Source organism: Sorex fumeus, unplaced genomic scaffold (assembly GCF_029834395.1).
Source record: "Sorex fumeus unplaced genomic scaffold, SorFum_2.1 ptg000128l, whole genome shotgun sequence".
Classification (NCBI taxonomy): domain Eukaryota; kingdom Metazoa; phylum Chordata; class Mammalia; order Eulipotyphla; family Soricidae; genus Sorex; species Sorex fumeus.
The window spans coordinates 14497693-14521535 of record NW_026606185.1 but is presented as its reverse complement, the minus strand read 5'-3'; the positions used below and the strand labels follow the sequence as shown (position 1 = coordinate 14521535).

Sequence of the window (23843 nt, the reverse complement as noted above, 5' to 3'; positions counted from 1 at the left end):
ACAGGGCATCTTTTGTTCCCAGAGTACATGGTAGTCATTCTCTTCATCATCTCAGAGAGGGGTCCAGTGCCATCCCATGGATCTCAGTTCTGCCCTGATGTCCTGGGATCCGTGGAAGGGTAAGACACTTAGGACTTGCTTGAAGCAACTTGGAGTGAAAGTAGAAAACTCCTGTAGCTCTCCCTGGACTAGAAAGCTGACCAAATACCTATTGAGTTGCAGTTGTATGCAGAAGCTTTGAACATTTGTCCTTGGCCATAGCAGGATTTTCCCAAAGAAACATTAGGGTTTTTTTTTAAAATTTATTTATTGAACTTTTTTTAATCCCATGGAACAAAACTCTAGGAAAGGAAATTTTCCATTTCTCCATCTCCTTGAATAACAGTTTTTTTAGCCCAGGGAATGTCTTATTTAGATAGCTTCTGCAGTCGATCTGTCCACAAGAGCTTCATAAGTAAATTCTTCCCCTGTGGGAAGATGCTAGAAACAAGCGGATACAGCGAGTGTTGTTGAGGAACCAACTCTCTAGTTGATATTGGCAGGAGGAGATGGCACTTTCCCTGGCAGACAGGTGACACTCTAGGACCAAGTCTGTGTTAGGAGACTGCGTGTTCTGGGGAACCTTACCCCAGGACCCCGCGACCAGTTGATGTTGTGGGTTCTGCTTAGGACTTGTCCCTCACTGAAGCCTCACTGCCCCCCACTTCCGTTCTGTGATTGCTTCTTCTGTAGAATGGACGGTGACCTCTAGGCAGGTTGTGCAGCTTAAGAAATCGATGTCCTTGAACTTTTTCAGTGTCAGTGCCTTTCTTGTACTAGCTGATGGCATTTAATGTGTGATCAGAGTATTGAGCGAAAATCAGAAAGCAACATAGGCAAAGTCCTGCGCCTTGCCCCTAGCATTACTTACCCATAAAGTTTTTGCATTTTTAGAATAGGCTCTCTCTCTCTCTTTCTCTCTCTCTCTCTCTCTCTCTCATTTAAGAGATTAATTATATAGAGATCCTTTCTCTTTCCTCGCCCTCAGGATTAAAGTTTTTTATAGCTGGTGTAAAGAATAGCAACAAGGAAACACATTTTGGTCCCTCTGCTTTAACCTTCAGATCATCTGTTATAGACGGGTGGCTTTAAAATAGCCTTCCCTGAGATTCAGGAAGTGATGTAGAAGAAGCCCAGTTGAAGAGCCCGGGACAGGACAGCTGCTCTAGTGAGAACCAGGTGGATGGAAAGGAGCGGGTGAAAGCAATTGATATTTCAGGGTACAAATCTAGCTTCATGTTGAGAAATCCCACATGTTGCAAGACTACTGAAGCAACAGCAGCTTTGGAAAAGAGAAACTTTAGAGCCAATCAGTATGCAAGCTTAAAGTTTTGCTTTCTGATGCTGGTTTCCTCTAGCTCTTTTCATTGGAATTAAATTCAAGGATGGTGGAACTTCAGAGTACAAATTATTAATAATTCTAAATCTTTCTACAAAACAAAGAGGTGCCTCATTATATTATTATTATTATTATTATTATTATTATTATGGTTTGGGGGCCACACCTCAGGGTGTTTGGGGCTTACAGAGGGATCACTCCTGATGGGTTTCACCATATGTGGTGTCAGGGACAGGATCCGGGTTGGATCCGGTGAGGCAAGCATCTTACCTGCTCTACTATCAGTCCAGCCCTACCGGGTGTCTCTTTATGTGGGTAAAACTGCCCACTTGTTGACAGTACACACAGAAAGGTAATACTCCCACTCTGGCTTATGACATCTTTGGATTCTTAATGCTGGCCAAAGAGTTGCTTTTAAAAATAGTCAACTTGGCAACAAAAAGCATAACAGCCTACTTTTAAAAATGGGCAAACAACTTGAGTAGTACTTTTCATCAGAGTGGATCTGCAAATAACTATAAGCATGTGAAATCTGCAGTATGGCTCAGTATTAAGGAAATGCCTATCAGAGCTCATGGGATGCCACATCACACCCATTATGGTTGTTCAGTGGATCGTAGGGTATCAGAACCTTCTACCTTGCTGGTGAGAATGTCAAATAGTTCCTCTGAAATGCAAAACCATATGGGGGTTCTTAGTAAAGTTTTAAAAATAAAAATAAACTCACCATATAAGCCAGCAGTGTTACTTCTCGGTGCAGATCCAAAAAAATTTTAAGCAGAGTCTTCAAGAGGTATTTGTATTTTCATGCTCATAGTTCATATTATTCAGATTAGCCAACTATTCACATTCGTTGGTGCAAACCAACTGCCCAGGCTCAGATGAATGGCGAAACAAATTGTGCGTGATGTATACAATCAAATATTCATCAGCCTTCAAGTGGAAGGAAATTCAGGCACACTGCAATATGGGAGTACCCTGAAAATATTGTGCTGAATGAAATGAGTGTGAGTGTGTGTGTCATTCCCACACCACCACCACCACCACCATGCATGTGTGCACAGACACACACACACACACACACACACACACACTCACTCACTCTGTGGCTCCACTTGTAGGAGGAACCAAGAGTTGTTCGGTTCTGAGACAGAAAGCTAAATGGTGGCTTTTGGGGCCTGGGCTGGGAAGACAGTATTAAAGGGTGCAGCCTCTCAGTTGGGGAAGAAAAAGTTCTAGAACAGAAAGTGGTGGTGTTTGCAAAATGAGAGGATTATAGGTAATCCCTTAACCTTTACACTGAAGAATGGTTGAGATGTTGAACTTTATGTCTCTGGAAAAACATTACTAGGGGTCCAGAGAAATAGTACCGTGGATAGGGAGCTTACCTTGCACACAGCTAAACCGGGTTTAATTCCTCCATATGGGCCCCCAAACCATGACAGGAGTGATCCCTGACCGCAAAGCAATTGAGTAAAGCCCTGAGCACTAGCTAATGTGACCCCAAAACAAAGCAACAAGGAAGAATATGTAACTATTTCAATAAATTTGTAGGACTGACACTTAAGTGTCAAGGTTCCTCACACTGCCCCCCCCCCCCACCAGACACACCAAATTTTCAAAAGACCTGAGGGGTGGTGAGTGCTCTCCCTCACATTGCCTGATAGGCTTGTTCTCCTGTCACCGAGAAACACAGGATCAGGTTCAGCTGTGTTCTCTTAGAACACTTAGGGGTCCTGACCTGGGCTCCTTAGTGAATAGCCCGGATGAACAACAGATGCTACACACTGGACCTGGCACCTTTCTGGATCACTTGACAAGCTTGCCTCCCCCCTAATCTGGGCAAAGATTCTCTGAGCTGGGCTGTATCCCGGCAGCAGCTCTTAGAAACCAGACCCACCGCTTCCCCATCTAATTTCCTCTTCGATACCAGCATCCAACTGTGTGAGGATTGAGACTCTCATTGTCCAGGAAGGGCCAGTATTGGACTGGTCACACTGTTGACTTTAAAACCACAAATAGAAGACCAGGTAGAGAAGATGGGAGAAAGGGAGATGGAGCTGGGTTTGGAAGTTCCAGGCACTGACTGAACCCTGGCAGAGCCCAGGCTAGTCCATAAGCTGATGAACTGTATAGGGTGCTTCTGCTTCCTGCTCCTCTCATGGTCCAGGGTGCTGTGTCCTTTCTAAAACAGATGGCATCTCCTGTGCTTTGCGGTGTTCTTGCCAAAAGGCACTGGCCAGAATCCTGTCTGTTCTGTCCTTGAATCCAAAGATTTGAGTCTGCTCTTGGGCAGGGCTCATTTCACTCAGAGGCAGGGAAGAGAAGACAGTCAGTCTTGGCTTGGTAAAGGTGCTGCTCATGACCACATTTGCTGGCAGCTCTCAGGGTGCTTCTGGGGGACAGGATAACAGTGTGGGGTGAAATCATGCTGCCTTCATGATCTGACTTTGAGTGTCAGAACAATTGTTGCATAATATGTTTGGAAACTTCAGCTCATAGATCCCCAAGGAAACATGAGTAGGACTGAAAGTGATGATCTCCTTGAACTGAATGTGTGTTTACCCTAACATGGAATTGAAAGATGGTGATACCCAGAGGCTAAGACTTGCTCTTCACCTTATCTTCCTACTCATTCGGCTCCTTCCTACCCTGCACTTCTCTCCCCCTTCCCGTCCCTCTGAGAAACCTGCTTACAGTGGTTTCAGTGACTTCAACTTAAAGGTCAGAGCCACCTTATCCCAGCGCTCATTTCTTGTAGCAGTTATGTAGAAAATGCATTACAATCCCCATTTTATACATGAGGGTATTAAACAGATTCATGCTTCGCCAAGGTGTTAAGCCCAGTCAACTGTTAGAAGCTTGGTGCCAGCCCAGGGCCCTCAGACCTCTCTGAGTTGGAAGCATCTTTCTGTACAGTGAAGCATGGTTCTAACTGGGGTTCAGGCAGGTAGGCTCTTTCCTCTTCATTTTCTTGTGAAATGAAGCTGCTGACAGCAGTTCAGGGAAGACCAAGGGTGGCAGGACATCTCCCATGGAGGTCAAAGGCTAGCAGGTGTCTTGAAACAGCAGGAAAAAGGGCAGCGTACCTGCAGCTCACTCGACAGTAACTCCAGGCCCCTCTCAGCAGTCCAGTGAAGGCTGAGTCCTCGAAGGAGCTCATAGAGAGCCAAAAGCTTTCTCCTCTGCCCCTCAACAGCCATGCAGCTCACCAGACATTCACCCCAGCAGCATCACCTTGAGTGAGTGCTGCAAACAAGGAGGCCTTGGAGAGCTGGAATCTGATTTTGAAAAACAGCTTGCTGGCCTAGCCAGAGTGACTAGTGAGCAGTGAGTTCCACCTTTCCCGGCCCTCCTGGAGGGAGCTCGGGACTGGGGTCACCTGAACAACTGAGACATTACAGAGATCTGATGGGTGTTTAGCCGCTAGCAGGGCCTGGCTCCGTCAGCAGTCCAAGATACAGCACCCCATTGTAGGAGGACAATAGCAGAGGGTAGGAGGCCCCATGGCTGGCACATGGGGCTCCTAGAACAGAAGCCCACACCTGTGTCCAGATGGGCTTTCCTCAAAGCATTGCCTCGGCCGACAGCCTCTGAGCACTCTTGCACAAACTGGGACCCGCTAGGGCTAGAAACAGACTCACCAGTGAGAGTGCTTCTGAGGGATGCACTGCCTCTTTTGCTGGCATGGAGTGGCTGAGCACTGTCAAGCAGGAAGCAAATGAGGTGCTCTGAAGCTCACCAAGCCACCGCCCCCATGGATGGAGGTCGGCCCCAACTTCTCTGAGCCTCAGGCATTGCCTCTGTGTAGCCTCTGCCTTTGTTTTCCACTGGCCCCACTCTGGCACTTTACTTCTCTTGTGTGTGTCATAATTTTTCAAACTAAAGTTGATTATAGAGATTGTCTGTTACAGTAGAAATTCCCTTTTTTTCAAGTGTGCAGCTTTTACTGGCATTTCTCATGCTGTGTAGCCTTCAGCATCATTCGTGCACAAAACTTTCTTTTAAAAAAAATTAATGTAGACAAGAGCCGCAACTGTTGATACAGTTCTGGAGTTGAAATTGATTAAATAACAAAGCTCCAATATTAAAATCAATAAATATTAAAAACTCATACTTTTTTAATGTAAGACTCATTACAGCTCTTCACGGAGGTAAGTGCTTGTCTAAGAATTTGCTGAACTGTTTGCTGCTTGTTGAGCCTTCTGCATTACTGATTTTGTTTGTTGAGCTTAGCTGTCTTCTTGTTACTTTTACATCTAGTTTGGTGTGCTCCTGCTCAGCTGTCAGTATTTCAGAATTAGCAGACTTTGCGTATTGCAGCCGGAGACTTCAGGATCTCTGGTTTGGGCCAATAAACTGACTTGGAAGTGGAGATGGGAGGTGGGAATGCACAGGAATTTCCCAACATCTCAAGCTACACCTGTGTCCAAGCAACCGCTTGCTCCCCTCCTCTTTCGTTTGCCGCTGGAAGCCTCCAGCCTTCTTTGTTCTATAGGAATTGAGGAACCTAGGTCCCTCGTGCTCATTCAGGCAATTTCTGGCCCTCTGTGACTGCCTTATTTCAGTCTTTCCCATATGGCAGGGGCCACCATGTCCTAAGAGCCATCCATGATGTAGTGTGGGTCAGAATTCGCCCCTTTTTCCAAGCTGAATCGGATTCCATGATTTCACTTTGTGGGTGTGAAAAGCCACTGATGGCTGTTGGGTGTTTCCATCCTTTGGCTGTCATGAAGAATGCTGCTGAGATCAGATGTGCCTTACTGTGGGAATCCCACACGCTGCACCCCTGAGCTCCAATAATGTACAGGGACTCCAGAATTTCCATGTCTTCACCAACATTTGATAGTTTTTTGTAAATTTGAGGGAGAGGGGAGTTTCTTAACGGTGCTCAGGAGACCCAGGACCCCACTAGTGACTCTCAGCCTGCTGGTCCAGCGAGGACCTGAGGGTGTGGTGCTGCTTAGGCCCTGCCATGCGGGTATCACCTGGGTCACCTCAGCAGTACAGGGTTGCACCAGATGATGCTCCGGGGATCATGTGGCTCCAGTGATCACACTGAGGTCAGCCACATGCAAGGCCAGCATCTCCATGGCTGTCTGCCCCACTCTTCCTACAGCACCACATTTCTCCGGCCCCGTCTGTGATTATTTGCTTCTCACCTTCTAACATAAGTAAGATGCAGCTTTTTTTTTAATCATTAAGTGTCTTTCACATGTGATCTGAACACATAATAGGAATTTAGAAGAGCCCCTGTGGGGTCTGAGTGATAGTACAGTGGGGAGGGCACTTGCCTTGCACGCCGCCAACCAGAGTTTGATCCCCAGCATCCCGTATGGTCCCCCAGCAGTGCCAGGAGTGATTCCTGAGTGCAGAGCCAGGAGTCAGCTCTGAGCACCGTCTCCCGCCACCATTCAGATAGGTGTGTCCTGTAGATCTCTCCCGCCTCTGCTGGACTATGAGCCTGGCTCTGGGTGGGCCTGGCCAGGCCTGCTGGGAAGCACCAGCTCTCCTGGTACCCAGCCACAGCTCTCAGTACGTTTGTTTCTTGACTCTAGAACCATGACCACACCTGTATCGCATGCCGCATCATCCACCGTTCAGACGAGCACCACCCACCACTGCTGCCTCCCAAGGCTGACCTGACTGTGGGCCTGCATGGAGAGTGGGTGAGCCAGCGCTGTGAGGTGCGGCCTGAAGTCCTCTTCCTCACCCGCCACTTCATCTTCCACGACAACAACAACACCTGGGAAGGCCACTACTACCACTACTCGGATCCCGTGTGCAAGCACCCCACCTTCACCATCTACGCCAAGGGCCGCTACAGCCGGGGCGTGCACTCGGCCAAGGTCATGGGTGGCACGGAGTTTGTGTTCAAAGGTAGGGCAGCTCCTGCCTCGGGTCACAGTCTTCCCGGCTGGAGAGGGGGCAGGGAGCGGGTCATGCAGAGCCTGGGGGAGGGACCCTTTCCTTCCCATGTGATTGGGGGCTCCCCACAGCCTCCTTCCGGGCCACTATGAGCTCCCCCATGCTGTGCTGGGCTGTCCCCAGGGCTGCGCATGTGTCAGGTATGGCTGGGGACGAAGCTTCAGGTCCATGTCGCCCTTCAGTGGCCGCTGATCCATGCTGCCTGCAGGGCACTTTCTCAACTGGGCAGTCAGGAGTCAGTATCAGCCACCTCTCAGCTGGACCTGAGCTTAGCGGGTCTCTGGTGGGGTGGGTCCCATCCCCGTCCTGCCCTTGAAAAGTCATTGTCATGTGCTTGGAGATGGGAGAGTCATGTGATATGATTGGTCAAGTCAGGAGGGTCCAGGATGAGATTGCACAGACTTCCCAGCCAGGGAAGCCATGTACTTCCCAGGTCTTAGAATGTTCTGAAGCTTGTCCGTCTCTGTAGAGTGAATTCAGGCCTGTCACAGACAAATGCAGAGACTTGCCTTAGGCCCAGCCCCTGAAATCTGCCTTCTTACGCAGACATACGCAGAGCATACCCCTCAGAATTATCTAAGGTTACTGCCAGCTGCTGCCTCACCCAGATCATTCCAGCACCTCAACCTGTGGGGAGGGACTGTGACTTTCTTTGAAAATCACTTACCTGGACCATGCATGCGACCATTCTGGACAGCATTCCCTGGTTCCACATACTTAGTTCGCATATTCTAGCCAACCTCGATGAGTCCCAGGGCATCTTGGGGCGGGCTGGGCACAGATGTTGCCAAGAGAGCTGCTCTTGGTCGGACCCCACCCTGAAGCCGGGTGGCAAACACTGAATGAAATCTGCAGGGAGAGATGTAAGAAGCAGGATTTTACACAGGATTTTTGTTTATTTGGGGGCCACACCTGGCAGTGCTCAGGGCTTATCACTGGCCCTACTTGTAAGGAAGGACACTCGGAGACAGTTCCCTCCCAGCCTTCACCCCGCGGGCCCTGTGTGATCACTCCCTCCTCATCTCTGATCCATCCTCCTCTCCTCCACAGTGAATCACATGAAGGTCACCCCCATGGATGCGGCCACAGCCTCACTCCTTAACGTCTTCAATGGCAATGAGTGTGGCGCCGAGGGCTCCTGGCAGGTGGGTGTCCAGCAGGATGTGACCCACACCAACGGCTGTGTGGCGCTGGGCATCAAACTACCTCACACAGAGTACGAGATCTTCAAGATGGAGCAGGATGGCCGGGGCCGCTACCTGCTCTTCAATGGCCAAAGGCCCAGCGACGGCTCCAGCCCAGACAGGCCAGAGAAGAGAGCCACGTCCTACCAGATGCCCCTGGTGCAGTGCGCCTCATCTGCACCCAGAGCCGACTTCACTGAAGACCAGCGGGGGCCCCGTGATGGCAGCTGGGTCCCCGGGGGTGACACTGGCCCTCGGCTCCTGGCTCTACTGGCTGGAATTTTGACTCTGTTGCACTGGAACATCTTCAGATAGAAATTTGCATACCATTGTTTATTTTTCCAAATCAGGACTCCTTAAAAGGGACAGATTCTCCTCATGGGAAGAAAGGATACTTATTTTTCTGATGCACTTGAATGCCCGAAAACTGTCTGCTTTTCTCCAGTGCTTTTTCCCTGCCCAGCCCGAGTCTTGCACAGCTTGTTTTTGAAGTCTCTGCTTTGAACTCCATCCTGTCATATCCCTGTCCTGAGCGCCTTTAGGATAGTAAATTGCACTTTAAGGCTGCAGAGGGTCTGGGGCTAGTGTGGTGAGTGGAGGGAGTAGGGGGAAGAGCTGTGTCCTCTTCCTTTCTTCCCCCAAATTTATTATTGTATTTCTGAGTTGAACTTGGAAAAGCAGAAATCAGGCTGTTGCTGTCCCTGCCACTTTACTGCAGATGCCTCCTACCCTCCTCGGAAACTGTTTTACTCTCTTAGATTTTCTTGGATTCCAGTGCCAAGTGGATTTGGACATGCCATCCAGCTGCCTTTCACTAATAAGGAAGAGAGTCAAGTGTAGATATTGTACATAAGGAAAAACACAAAGCTCCCTCTCATCACCTGACAGCCTTCCTGCCAACAAGGAGAAAATGCAGATTGGGGAATGTTGTAGAAAAGTGTCTGTAATTGAAACGTCAAAGAAATTTAAACTATGGTGATTTTAATTTGGTGGCAAAGGAAATATTTGTCATATTCTGGTTTGGGATGATTGGGGAATACAGGAGCATTTTGCTTACCTACCCAGTGGACCTATGGTCAAGCAGATAGAGACAGAATTGCACAGAATGGTGACAGCAAGTTCAATGTGAATGAATGATAAAGTGCCTGTTCATTTCACAAGTTCCTTTTCAGAGGGTACTTGTCGTGGCTTATGTGGTATCAGGGCTAGCAGACAGCTTCATGCTGGTATTTCTCTCTCCAAAGATGAAGAAAGACCACATTTAGTGTGTAAGCACTAGACTGTCCACACAGTGCAAGCAGCAGAGCTGGGTGCTTTGTGACACCTTTAGCCTGTGTGAACCCCAGGCACTGTGCCAAGCCCCTCTCCCAAGACCTGCCAGTTTGACGTGGCTTTTGTCCTGCTGTGGCCTTGGCTCTGTTATGCAGTGCATCTCAGGGGCATCTTACATGGTCTTTGAGCTTTTTCCACACAGACTTTTCTAGGGCTCATGGGTTACATCCCTGAGTCATGCCAAGGGGGTCATGTCCAGTATTGTATAATAATGCAACAATGCCAAACACCAAGTGTCATTGTTGCTAGTGGACACTAAGAAAAGGACACAAGGGTAACCAAATGCCCGGATGTACCCCATAGCAAACATGGAAACCATGATCAAGGTCAAAAGTCAGAGCTGTATTGAAGAATTCACTTTATGAAATGCTTGCAGCATTCAGAGTGGTGTTAAGTTATAAGGATGGCATGGAATACCAGAGTGCTTTATCTTTAGATTATATTGTAAGTTGTGGTGCATACTGAGGGGGTTTATTCAAATGGAAATACTAACTTAATGTCTGCCAAGTTTAATAAACAAAGATGTCAAAATACTCCCAAACAAAAGTACATTTTACCTGTGGATCTATTTAATACTAATTTTGTCTTTAAAGGATATAATAAAATTATATGGAAAACTATGTTCACTACTAAAGAATACCTTGATGATTTCCCAAGAAAGAGATAGATTTATAGCCACTTAATTCACAGCCACTCACCTATAGTAATGTAGTTACAATTTTTTTTTCCTTTTTGGGTCACACTCAATGATGCTCAGGGGTTACTCCTGGCTCTGCACTCAGGAATTACTCCTGGCGGTGCTTGGGGGACCATATGGGATACTGGGGATCAAACCCAGGCCAGCCACGTGCAAGGCAAATGCCCTACCCACTGTACTATAGCTCCAGCCCCGCACCTTTTTTTTTTTTAATTACCATGAAATACACAGTTACAAGGCTCTGCATGATTGTGTTTTGGTCATACAATGTTCCAACACCCACCCTCCACCAATGTATATTTCCCACCACCAGTGTCCTCAGTTTTCCTCCCCAGCCTCTCTCTATATCAGGCACTTTCCATCTCTCTCTCTCCGTTTGGACATTATTTACAATACGATACTGAGAGGTATGTTTGTTTCTTTACCTGCTTTCAGCATACAGTTCTTATCCAGAGTGATCATTTCCAACTATCTTTGTAATAGTGGTCCCTTCTCTATCCCAACGGCCTTCTCTCTAGCACTTGAGGCAGGCTTCCAACCGTGGACCAGTCCACCTCGTCCTTATTGCTACTGTCCTTGTGTATTAGGCTCATATTATGTTTTTTAATATCCCACAAATGCAGTCAATCTATGTCTCCCTCTCCTTCTAACTCATTTCAATCTGCATGATACTCTCCATGTCCATCCATTTATAAGTGAATTTCATAACTTCATTTTCCCTAACAGCTGCATACTATTCCAAGGTGTAGTTGTACCATAGTTTCTTTAACCAGTTATCTGTTTTCAGGGACTCATGTTGTTTCCATATTCTGACTACTATCAGTAGTGCTGCAATGAGCATACAAGTGCAGACGGTGTTTCTGCTGTGTGTTTTGGAACCCCTGGGGTATATTCCCAGTTGGCATTTCCATAAAAAATGAATGAGAGCCCCTTTCTCCCCACATCCATGCCAGTACTGGTTGTTCTTATTCTTTTTGATGTGAGCCAGTCTCTGTGATATGAGATGATATCTCATTGTTGCTTTGATTTCATCTCCCTAATGATTAGCAGCGTACAGCACTTTTTTCATGTGTCTATTTGCTATTTGTATTTCTTCTTTGAGGAACTTTCTGTTCATTTTATTTCCCCATTTTTGATGGGGTTGGAGGGTTTTTTGGATAAATTTCTACTAGTTCCTTATATATCTTCGATATTAATGCCTTATCAGATGGGTGTTGAGTAAGTAATTTTTCCCATTTCATGGGCTCTTTCTGCATCTTGGTCATTGTTTTGAGGTACAGAAGCTTCTAGTCCTATTTATCTTTGTTTTCACTTGCTTGGTTAGTGGTGTTTCATCTCTGAAGATGCTTTTCGTTTCAATGTCATGGAGGGTTCTGCCCACATTTTCCTCCATGTACCGTATGGATTCAAGTGTTTTAAAAGTACTTTCTCACTCCATATACATATATGTACACATATATGCATACATACACCTATATGCATCACCCAAATACATAGTAATTAGCATGTATATTATATATGTGTATATATATATATATATATATATATATATATATATATATATATATATGGGCTGGAGCGATAGCACAGCGGGTAGGGCGTTTGTCTTACAAGCAGCCAACATGGCCGACCCGAGTTCGATTCCTCCGCCCCTCTCGGAGAGCCGGCCAAGCTACCGAGAGTATTCGATATGCCAAACACAGTAACAACAAAGTCTCCAATGGAGACGTTACTGGGCCCACTCGAGCAAATCGACGATCAACGGGAGGGCCTTTACCTTTACCTATATATATATATATATATATATATATATATATATATATATCCTAGGGATGATATGAAATTCTTGTCCTATCACTTTCTGATGGCTAGAGCGATAGCACAGTGGTAGGGCATTTGCCTTGCATGTGGCCAGCTTGGCCGACCAGGGTTTGATTTCTCCACCCCTCTCGGAGAGCCCAGCAAGTTACCAAGAGTATCTCACCTGCACGGCAAAGCCTGGCAAGCTACCCATGACGTATTCAATATGCCAAACACAGTAACAAGTTTCACAATGGAGATGTTACTGGGCCTGCTCGAGTAAATCGATGAACAACAGGGGGACAGTGCTATAGGACAGTGCTACAGTGCTATCACTTTCTGATATTCTTCTATAAATCATTTCATAAAATGATCAATATATTTATAAATTAATTGACATTATATAGATTTATATCTATCACTTACACATGTATCACTACATATCTTGGTTAGGTATTGTTAAAACAAATAATGGCCTCTAAATGTAAACTGTCCATGCATTCCATGAAGATCCTGATTTTAAGTAATTTACTGACACTGTGAAGAGACAGTGACATATGTATTCATCTGCTTTTGAGTATTATTCTAATTTGAAATACAGAATTTTTAACTTAAGGCCATAATGCTATTTCTGTATGGGTTAGGTATGGATTATGAGGATATTCCATAATAAGCTATTAATAAGCTATTCTATAATTCATACTCTTATGCTAGCCAGTCTGTCCTTAACAGATAGCTCTGCTTGTAATTCCTAGATTTGGGGAAAGTAGTAAATAAATGATGGATAGCTTTTCTGCACTTCAGTGCTATGTTGGAACCAGACTTTTCTTCAGGAGCACGCTGATAATGGTCAGATTCAGAAAGCTGCTCTTTGGACCAAAATAAAATGTGAATATTATGTAGACTTTGAACTATAAAATCCAGGTTGGCTGTGGATGCAAAAAGGAGCTTCCTGGAGTCCCAGAGCAACCTGGCACAGTACAAAGGTAGTTTATTTATCTGTGACAGGTCTGGTCATGTGCTAGGATTGTCACATCTTGCAGTGTAGTGTCTGTGACTTCCTGGTAATACCCACCCTAAAGACTCCATTGCATGGGATTGGGAAATAGTAAAAGGTCACTTCAGCTTTGATTTCTAGCATTTCTAGCTCATTTCTACACCCCTTCAGCACCACTGAGTATAACCCGAATAGCCCCCAAGTGCCATTAGGGTGGCCCTGGTGGTCCAGTGTCCACAGGGCATAAGCACTGAGCTGTGACTGAGTATTGGTAAAAGACACCATTGCAGCGTCCATGTTTGCTAGCAGCCACCAGGATTGCTCAGCAACACCCAACGTGAAAGGGGTCTGTTGGATGGAGAAACTGACAGCCCAGGACAACTTTGATGTTGCCAGGACTTGGAGTTTCAGATTGAAAAAAAACTTAAATGATCACATTTTCTGTGATGCATTCTGTTTCTTCAACTCTTTAAATGCATTCTTGAAAGTAAATTTCACTGCAGTACATACAAGTGTAATATTTTATAATGCTGCACCAATTCCTATAATGCATGCGATCTGGATACATAACAGTGGGAAAAAAACAACAGCATTAACTAGACATTCAGGATACTCTGCTGAAGGGAAAATAAACAGTCCAAGGTGGGTTGTGGAGAGTAGTGCTCGAGGATGAGTGTGTACCTTAATGTGGAGCCCTTTATCCCAAACAAACTCTTGGATCATATGAGCTCAGAACCTAAAATGGGCCCTATTTTATTGTAACTCCATTTTCCTGTTGTTTCAATAGGCAGAAGTAAGAATATTATGAGGAAAATATTGGGGAAGTTATGCATCTCTATTGGCTAAGGTATGCTGACAGTCACCATATGGTCACACCCTCCAGAGGAGACTTGATTGATACCAGGCTGTATGCCCCTGAGGGTGTGGGATTGGACACAACTCACATAGTAGCATTCAGTTGGTAGCCACTCGTTTTGAAAGCAAGGTTTGCAGGGATTCATTTGGGTCACAGTTTCTGCTAACTGTAGATACCACCATCTCTGCTACCTGTACACCCTTTGGAATATACCAGAGCAATCTCACCCCCTTCCTTCAATGAATCCCATGCAGCCATTGCAGGTACCAGAATTTGTGAGGAGAAATGCCCACGGTAGTCTTGGGCCTCTAAGGCTCCAGTGACCCCCTACAGCAGCTCAGTCTTCATTTTCTTGAGCTGGAAGAGGGATGATGCTTTAGTCAACCTCTACTCCATTCTCTTTATTGCTTAATAGGTTGCTCTCCGTGAACTGATAGGAAAGTTCAAGGAAAATCCTCTGGAAGATTAGGGATTGTAATTTCCCAGGACTAGACATGTGAAGCCAAGTTTTCTTTCTACATTTGATCAGTCAGCACCTATGACATTTGAGAAGCTATGCACTCCAGAAATCAAGATTGTAGTAAAAAGTGAGGGCCACTAGGTATTATGAGAGCTCATTTACAAAATGTCTATCTTTTTCTTAAATAAAACGGTGCAATTTATCACAGACTTTACCCAATTAATATATCTGCCCTGAAATCAGTGTACATAGCTGGAAAATTGAGCTCTGTTGCTTGATGAAGTTTTATCCTTCAATTTACTTGAAAGTGAAGCTATATGTGTTGCAGTTCCTACATTACTTAAGTGGGAAAATAATTAGCTTATAGCACCCTTATAGCTTTTAGGTAGAGCTATTTTTTTTAACTTTTTTGTTCACACCGGTGATGCACAAGGGTTACCCCTGGCTCTGCACTCAGGAATTACTTCTGCAGTGCTCGAGGGACCACATAGGATACTGGGAATCGAACCCGGGTCAGCTGCATGCAAGGCAAATGCCCTACCAGTTGTGCTATAACTCCAGCCCCTAGGTAGAGATTTTTTAAAGTAGATTTCATTATATGAGAAGTGAGGGGCATGGCAGGGTAGGCTAGGGTAAGAGTTTTGGAAACTGTAACGAAATAGTGCTCTTCTGCTACAGCTGCTTTGCCCTGGCTGGACTTTGCAATCTTTTGGATAAGGGGCAGAAATGGGATGACTGAACATGGCTGAAATGGGAGCAAATAGAGTTCTCCCTTGGCACCACAGACAAGGCATAAAATACAAATTAAACACAAAATCCCACATGGGGCCCACTGAGAAAATTCACTAGTGAACCCAGCTACCATCTCTGGAAGATTTGCTTTTATGGAACACAGAATTGCAGCCAGTTTCAAAGGAACACACAATAGTGAGGAACATGGCAGCATCTCTTTGGGCTCTCGTACTGAACTGAAGGTCTGGTTGGCCAAGAATTTGAGATTGGATCAATAGCACAGCAGGTAGGACATTTGTCTTGCATGCGGCTGACCTGGGTTCGATTCCCAGCATCCCATATGGTCCCCTGAGCACTGCCAGGAGTAATTCCTGAGTGCACGAGCCAGGAGTAACCCCTGTGCATCACCGGGTGTGAACCAAAAAGCAAAAAAAAGAATTGTAGTGGGGTCCCTGGATCTTCTGAGCATACTTGGGAACCCTCTTCCCAAATAAAATTTAAAATGTATTATTCATTTTATTTTGTAGCTCTGTAAGTTAAGTTGATATTAAGGATTGGGAATTACAGATCTCCTGTTGGGTTCTTCTTTTGGAATTGCCAGGGCAGTACAGTTGGCGTGCTCGGGGTTTACTCTCAGCTCTTTGCTCAGGGGTTTCTCCTGGCTGTGTAGGAAACCAGTTGTCCTGGATGGTGAATCCCTGCGACTGAATGCAAAGCAAGTGCCTTGCCCTCTGTACTCTCCAGTTCTGGACTGTTCCTTTTATGCACAGAATTTCAGTTTGACTTTTCCACCACACCATTTTCTCCAACACACACTAAGTAAAAGTCTTCATACTTGCATCTTTATGGACATTTTCTTGCCTAGTTTTCATGATATCTTATGGTACATTACAGTTTTGTTATTACATTACATTACATTACATTACATTACATTACATTATTGTTACTAAAAAAATCGACTTTTAAGTCTGCCTGCATATAAACAGGCATTTGTAGGCCATCCACCCTCTGCTGGCTATCAAGATCCAGCAAATTTACAGAGAATATATCTATGTCCTGGCTTTGGGAGAGAGAATAAACACTAGTGAGAGGTTCAGTTATGCTCTTATGTAGCACAATGCAAGGAGTGGGTGAGTTCACCTCTAAATACTCTCAGGCTTCAGTGACTCTCAGTTCCTCAGTCTATGGATTCCTTCCAGATCTTTCTTGGTCCTGGATCTCCAGGTCATTGACTGGAGGGCAGGTGGTCTCTATGTGCTCGAGGTGGAAATTACACATTTAAGAGTCAAATTATTGTCTCATCAATGTGCAACAAATTGTTACTCATCAAGCTGCAATACAGAGGAGTTAGTACACTCAAGGAAAATCCATAAAAGAGTATTATGTCTGCATGGGAAGGAACCTCTGGGTAGAAATGGCCTTGGAGCTAGGGAGAGAACTTGGATGGATGAAGCACATCACTTGCACACTCTAGACCCTGAGTTCCATCTCTGGCACCACATACATATAGCCCCTTCTCTGATTCTCTATGTCGCTTGAGTACTGTCCCTGATGTCACTTGAATACTGCTAGGATCACTGAGCTGACTATTGCTAGGACTAGTCCATGAATCCCAAGGCAACCCCTATTTTTCATAACGTGGTTCTTTGTGGGATAAACCTCATTGGCTACGATACTGCCATGGCAGATTAAACAAGAAACATTAATTTTTCATGTTGCACATACTTGACTCCATAATAGGGAATATAATTTATAATTGAATTTAGATCAGTTTTCAAATTTTTACCCCGTTATTTGTTACATATTCTCTATTCCCTATAGATAATGTATGTAGTCCCCATGACTCTGAGCTAAGTGGAACTCTTATTTCTATTTATTTTGAAGGGCTCCTTCTCAGCAATGACTGGTGCTCAGGAGGAATGGTTCTCAACCAACTGGGCTGATGGTTGGATGGGCCTGAGAATCTGATGTTGCTCAGGTCCTATAGTGCTGGAAATACCTGGGCCAGGTCTACAGCGCTGGAAGACTCCAGAGCCCAAGCTGGCCATGCTGGGGGGCCTTGAGGACTATCCCCAGTGGTGGTCGATGGCCAAATGTAGTAGGGGAATCAAACCGAGGTCTGAACACTATACTCTCTCTGACCCTAGAACTAATTTTAATGTGAAAACTCAATACCAAGTTTATATAGTGTTGGAAGTTTTAACACTACTTTTATAAACAAGCCGTACACCCCCCAAATTTTCACAGATCCAGTCCAATGCCCATTAACATCTCTATAGCTCCTGTTGAAAAAAAAATTGGAAAAACACGACGTCTATATGAACTTAAAATAGATCCTGAATGACCAAAGCTTTTTTTTTCTTTTTGAGTCACACCCAGAGATGCACAGGGGATACTCCTGGTTCATGCACTCAGCAATTACTCCTGGCCTTGCTTGGGGGACCATATGGGATGCTGGGAATCGAACCCAGGTTGGGCCACATGTAAGGCAAACGCCCTACCTGCTGTGCTATCACTCCAGCTCCCCAAAGCTACTTTTGAGAACTAAGAATAAAGCTGGGGCGTCACACTTCTTGATTTCAAAATATATTTCAAAGTCACAGTAATTAACATTATAGACTAGAGCATATTCACATAGACCAATGAATCAGAGTAGATAGTCCAGAAACAAATGTATGCTTTGGTCCACTGACTTGACAAGAGTGCCAAAAGTATACAAAGATAGTCTCTTCAACAAGTGGTGTTAAGAGAACTGATTTTTAAAAAGTTTTCATAAAGTTGTTCCCCAAAATGGATTACTTTCAATATTTTGACACCAATCCCACCACCATCACACCTTCCACACCTTCCAACCACCATTAATTTGAATTTCCCACCACCACTCAAACCTGCTGAAAAGACAGATGCTAGATACTTTATTTGTATTGCATGCTCTGAATAGGATGTTGTACGGCTGTGAAATAGGTTGCTCGCTCCTAGAAATCTAAAATTTTAGGTGATTAGGGTCTGGAAAAATCTCTGCAGTGAGCTGCTCAGTTCTGAAATTCTTTTGTATGTCTCTAGATCATGACCATTAATGAGCTTAAGTAGTTGTTCATTGACGTGACATCCAGGATCCCAAAGAGGGAGGCAGATGGGAAGGGCTGGCCCATCCCCTATACCTTGAGGCCTGGCCTGGAGTTTTCCATCACTAATCCAGATCTTTCTTGGCCCTGGGTCTCTAGGCCAATGACTGGGGGGCAGATAGTTTCTATGTGCTCGAGCTGGAAATTGCACATTTAAGTTCAAATTATTGTCTCATCAGTATGCAATAAATTGTTGCATATCAAGCTGCAATACAGAGGAGTTAGTGCAATCAAGGAAACTCCATGCTTTTCATTGGGTTCTGGAAGGTGGCAGTCCCCAGGATTCCTAGGGAACAGGTGGAGGGACAACTCCTGCTCCTGTCTGAGGCACCCCAATGAGATGGGCCTGTTGCAAAGTCCGGAGGCATCTCTGCTTGGTTCTGAGATTCTTCTGTGTGTCTCTGGGTCATGGCAGAAAAACGGAATTTCTTAACAAAATAATGATATTGGACTCCTAAACCATACACAAGTTAAGTCAAAATGGATTCAGGATTTAAACATAAAACCAAAATCAAAGAAGAAAATGAGGAAAACTTTGTAACATTGGTCTCAGCAGATATTTATTTTTTTGTGTCTGATCCCTGAAATATGGGCATCAAAAGCAAAATCAAACAAGTGGGACTACATCAAAGAGTTTCTGTACTGAAAAGAAGAAAGAAAGAAAGAAAGAAAGAAAGAAAGAAAGAAAGGAAAGAAAGAAAGAAAGAGAAAAGAACAGGGTGCTAAAGTTACCTGTGGAATTAAAGAACATTTTGCAAACCACATATTTAATAAGAAATTAATATCCAAAATAAATAGGAATTCCTAAAAAAAAATTAATGAAGCAAGGTAGATTTTGTTGAACAAAACTCCCTTAGAAAGATATGAAATGAGAGAAAGAGAGGAAATAAATATTCAAGAACTTGAAGAATATGGACTTGAAGAACGAACATGTAGCTCATTATTTTTAAAGCAAGTACATTGATTTTTTAAAATTGGCAATGGACATGAATAGACATTTCTCAAATATAAAAGGCTTTATCTCATCTCTACCTTAACTCTTTCCCTTTTTGTCATAAAAAAACACCTTACTGAAGTCACAGAATGCATAAACATCGAAGTTCAGACTTGTCAATTGGTCTAAGATGAAAAATAGTTTTAATTTCCAAATACAAATCTTTTCTACAGCCAAAAAAACAAAGTCTTGGTTCTATAAAATGCTTTCTCGAAAAAAATCTCCTTTGAATGTGTTCCAGCACAAATGTCTATCCACAATATTTGTAGCAAACTCTAGCCAACTTCTGCATTTCCTTATTAGTTTGAAACTAAATGGCAGGAAACACCTACGGGCACCAATAACACTTTAGAATTACGTGCCAATTTCGAACTGAGTCGTCAGTATTAGAGAGCTAATTTCTTAATACTTTGAAAAATGTCATTGAAACAAGAGATAACAAACTTGAAAGGCAAGTCCTTTATGTTTTCATCAAAAAATAAAACATCAAAGTGACTATTGAGCCAAAGATCCAAAGAATTCATGTGCAATTTTCAACATAATAAAGCAGTGTGTTTTAATTGAAACAATCAGCCTGATTTAAAAAAAATCAAATACTCTTATGTGTGGAGCTAACATTTTCCTCAGGAATAATGTAGTCCACAAACATTACTGCCCCGCTGGAGGCTTGTTCACTTGTGCCTTATTTTTGATCATTTTCCCAGACAACAGAGAGCTGCTCAGTTAACTCTTCAGTGTCAGCTTACCTGGATGTAAGAGAAAGTGAGGGTCCTAAAAACAAACAAAAGTCAATGTGGGAGTGGGATGCAAAGATAGTATGGCACATAAGGCACTTGCTGACCCAGGTTCAATCCCGGACACCCAACATGGCCCGTTAGGCCCTGCAAGGAGTGAATCCTAAACCCTGAGCTAGAAGGAAGCCCTGAGCACCTCTTGTATGGCCCCCCTAACAAAAGGAAGGAAGGAAGGAAGGAAGGGAGGGAGGGAGGGAGGGAGGGAGGGAGGGAGGAAGGAAGGAAGGAAGGAAGGAAGGAAGGAAGGAAGGAAGGAAGGAAGGAAAGAAGGAAGGAAAGAAGGAAGGAAGGAGAGGGAAGAGGGAGGGGAGAGGGAGGGAAGGAAAAAATCCAATAGAAAGTCCTGTAACATAATAAAAAACAAATTAAGAGAATTTGAAACCTCTTAGCTTCTAGCTTACCTTTTTAAAGATTTCCAAGACTAGCGGCTTGCAGATCAATCCTGCTTGTACTCTTCTCTGAGCAGCTTCGGCTAAGGATCCTTGGCTTCCCCACAGCTCTTTCATGTGCCTTGAGCCCTCTGCTTTACTTCTCTTGGATGTGCAGTGGAAATGATGGACTTTAGAAGCAGGACTGCGTTTAAATTTCTGCTCACCTTCCACATCCTTGCCTGCAATGGCTAAGCCCCTCACCTTCTCTGAGTTCACTTTCCTTATCTAATGAGAAATATGCGCCAATGAAACAAAAGCTTTCATGATAGACCTGCATTTACCAGTGTCCTAGATCAATGGACTCAGCTGTTCCCACAGGAAGATACACTGGCTGATGCCCATAGTTTGCAATAGCAACATGCATGCTCCAAGTGCAGACCACCAACTGGCAGCATTGCACCACCAGAGAAACTGTAAAGACACATCCCCAGACCCTGTTCCAGACCTGCTGAAACAGAATCTACAATTCAGTAAGATCTCTCTGAGGGTAATCCATGAACGTGACAGTTGGATACATGAATAATAAGTTTGAGACATGAATAATAAGTTGTTTTTATATGCTAACTTATTTATGCTTCCTGTTCTTAGAAGTAGTTTTAAAAGATAAAATTAACGAAAAAAATATTAACTACATTTAAAAGTCTGGTGAATATGTTAAAAGACAAAATTAAAGTAACTAAAAATGCTGCTGAATAAGGTCTAATAGTAGGTTGCTGGCTGGGCTGATGACATGAAAAATATAAAAGGGAATAGTTGGAAATAATCACTCGGACAAGATCTGAGTGCTGAAAGTAGGTGAAGGGATATACATGATAACCTGTCAGTGCCTGTATTGTAAACCATAATGACATAATGAGAGGGGGGGTGGTGGGGGGAATCCTACTCAGGGCTTAGGATTCACTCCTTGCAGGGCCTAAGGGGCCATATTGGGTGCCTGGTATTGAACCTGGGTCAGCAAGTGCCTTAAATGCCATATATATATATATATATATATATATATATATATATATATGTGTGTGTGTGTGTGTGTGTGTGGAGAGAGAGAGAGAGAGAGAGAGAGAGAGAGAGAGAGAGACAGCATCTGCCATAGAGGCAGGCTGAGGCAGGGTGGAAGCAAAGCTGGGACATTGGTGGTGGGAAATATACACTGGTGGAAGGATGGGTATTTGGAATATTTTGTGGCTGAAACCCAATCATGAACAAACTTTGTAGCTGTATCTCACAGTGATTCCATTAAAAATAATTTTTGAAAAGGAATGAATTCTAGATTTGTACTACTCCCAGATTTTTACTGTTCTAGAACTTACTTTACATCCATGATTCCTATATTTAAAATGAAATTGGATGCTAAAAACATTATATTCAATTTTTTCTTTACATTGTCTTTCACTTTTCTTTCATTCTTTCCACTTCAAGACTGAAAATAAAACTAAAAGAAATCTCAAGTTCTTTGTCTATGAACATTGCTCAATTCAGTATGTTAGATTATGATCATAATAGAAATGGTAAACTTCAAAAAATATATAGAAGGGGCCAGGGAGATAGTTCAAGTGGTAGAAGACCTGCTTAACATAGGTGAGGCTCTGAGTTAGACCCCTGGCACCACATGGCACTTCCTCCAGCACTGGTGGTACAGGCTAGTAGCCCCTTGAGCTGAGCACTAAACCTCCAGCATTGTCAGGAATGACCCTGAGATCCCTCAGCACTGCCGGGTTTACCCTCCAGAAACAGAGAGAAAGATCTGAGCTCTAATAATTCCACAGGGTCCAAATTTTCCCTCGTAATAAGAGAAATAAAAAGGGACTGGGAGGTAGTACAGTGGGTCAGGTGTGTGCCTGGTATGCTTCATAAGGTAAAGGTAAAGGCCCTCCCGTTGATCGTCGATTTGCTCGAGCGGGCCCAGTAACGTCTCCATTGGAGACTTTGTTGTTACTGTGTCTGGCATATCGAATACTCTTGGTAGCTTGCCGGGCTCTCCGAGAGGGGCGGAGGAATCGAACTCGGGTCGGCCATGTTGGCCGCTTGTAAGGCGAACGCCATACCCGCTGTGCTATCGCTCCAGCCCCGATATGCTTCATATCTGATTTAATTCCCAGCACCACGTGGTCTGCAGCATTTCATGATGCAGCCATGGAGGCCCCGATGACTGAGAATCCTGGTTGGGACTCATGAGCACGGCTTGGGAATCTCCCCACCTGCCAAAGAAAAAAGCCAGAGATTGCAGGCTACACAATACTAATGAGGTAACAATATCTGTGCAAGAAATCATGAAACAATGGGCAAAGAAAAGGCCTGTTTCCTTATTTTCATAGGTGAGCAAATAGGTGCTTATTTTTTATACTAAAATGAATTATGTACTTAAATTATTCAAGGAATAGTTGGATCACACTTTATAATATTCTCTATCAACGTTCATTCCCTGTAGCCTGCTGTGGTTTTCCTTCATACAGAATGCAGAAGTTAGAAATGCTGAGAGAACATGGAAAAAAATAAGTAATTAAAGAGTGATGATGTTTCCAGCCAGTATCTCTCCTGGGAGGCTGATTCCTCTTATTCAGGATGCATTTTACTTCAATGATTTAAGACATTAAAAGTAACTATTGCACTTTTTATTGCACATTTTCCACATTCAAGTACTCACCACCCTAGATATGCACATAAGCAAATATAATCTTATTTATGTTACACACACATAAGATGTATATACTACATTAAATTACATGCCCTATGCACATAAGCAAGTACATAATCTTATTTATAGTACATAATAATAAGATATATATCGGAAATTAAATTATATCCCACGCATATAAGCAAGTGTATGCTTATTATTAATATTACATAATACATTATATTATTTATTAAACATAGCACGTTAAGTCAAATCAACTCCAGACAACATGCATATCACCTCCAAAGGTTATTTCTTAATGAAAGTTCACATGAACTCAGCAACCCTTGCCAGCTGGATCTCTTATCTTTCTCTGTACAGTGGGTATGGCACTTGCTTTGCATACAGCCGACCTAGGTTTGATCCCGGCATCCCATGTGATCCCCTGAGCACAGCCAGGAGCAATTCCTGACTGCAGAGCTAAGAGTAAGCCTTGAGCATCCACAGTGTGTGGCCCCCAAACA

At 43.9% G+C, this 23843-nt stretch overlaps 1 protein-coding gene across 1 annotated transcript in view; it reads left to right on the top strand.

The window, feature by feature from the left end:
- APCDD1 (APC down-regulated 1) overlaps positions 1–10442 on the top strand; it is a 36479-nt gene extending 26037 nt beyond the window's left edge. Inside the window, exons 4-5 of the mRNA XM_056137941.1 lie at positions 6937–7258; positions 8357–10442. Of these exons, the coding sequence (XP_055993916.1) occupies positions 6937–7258; positions 8357–8805 (771 nt within the window). The 3' untranslated portion in view covers positions 8806–10442. The remainder of the gene's footprint in view (positions 1–6936; positions 7259–8356) is intronic.
- The last annotated feature ends 13401 nt before the right edge of the window (positions 10443–23843 follow it).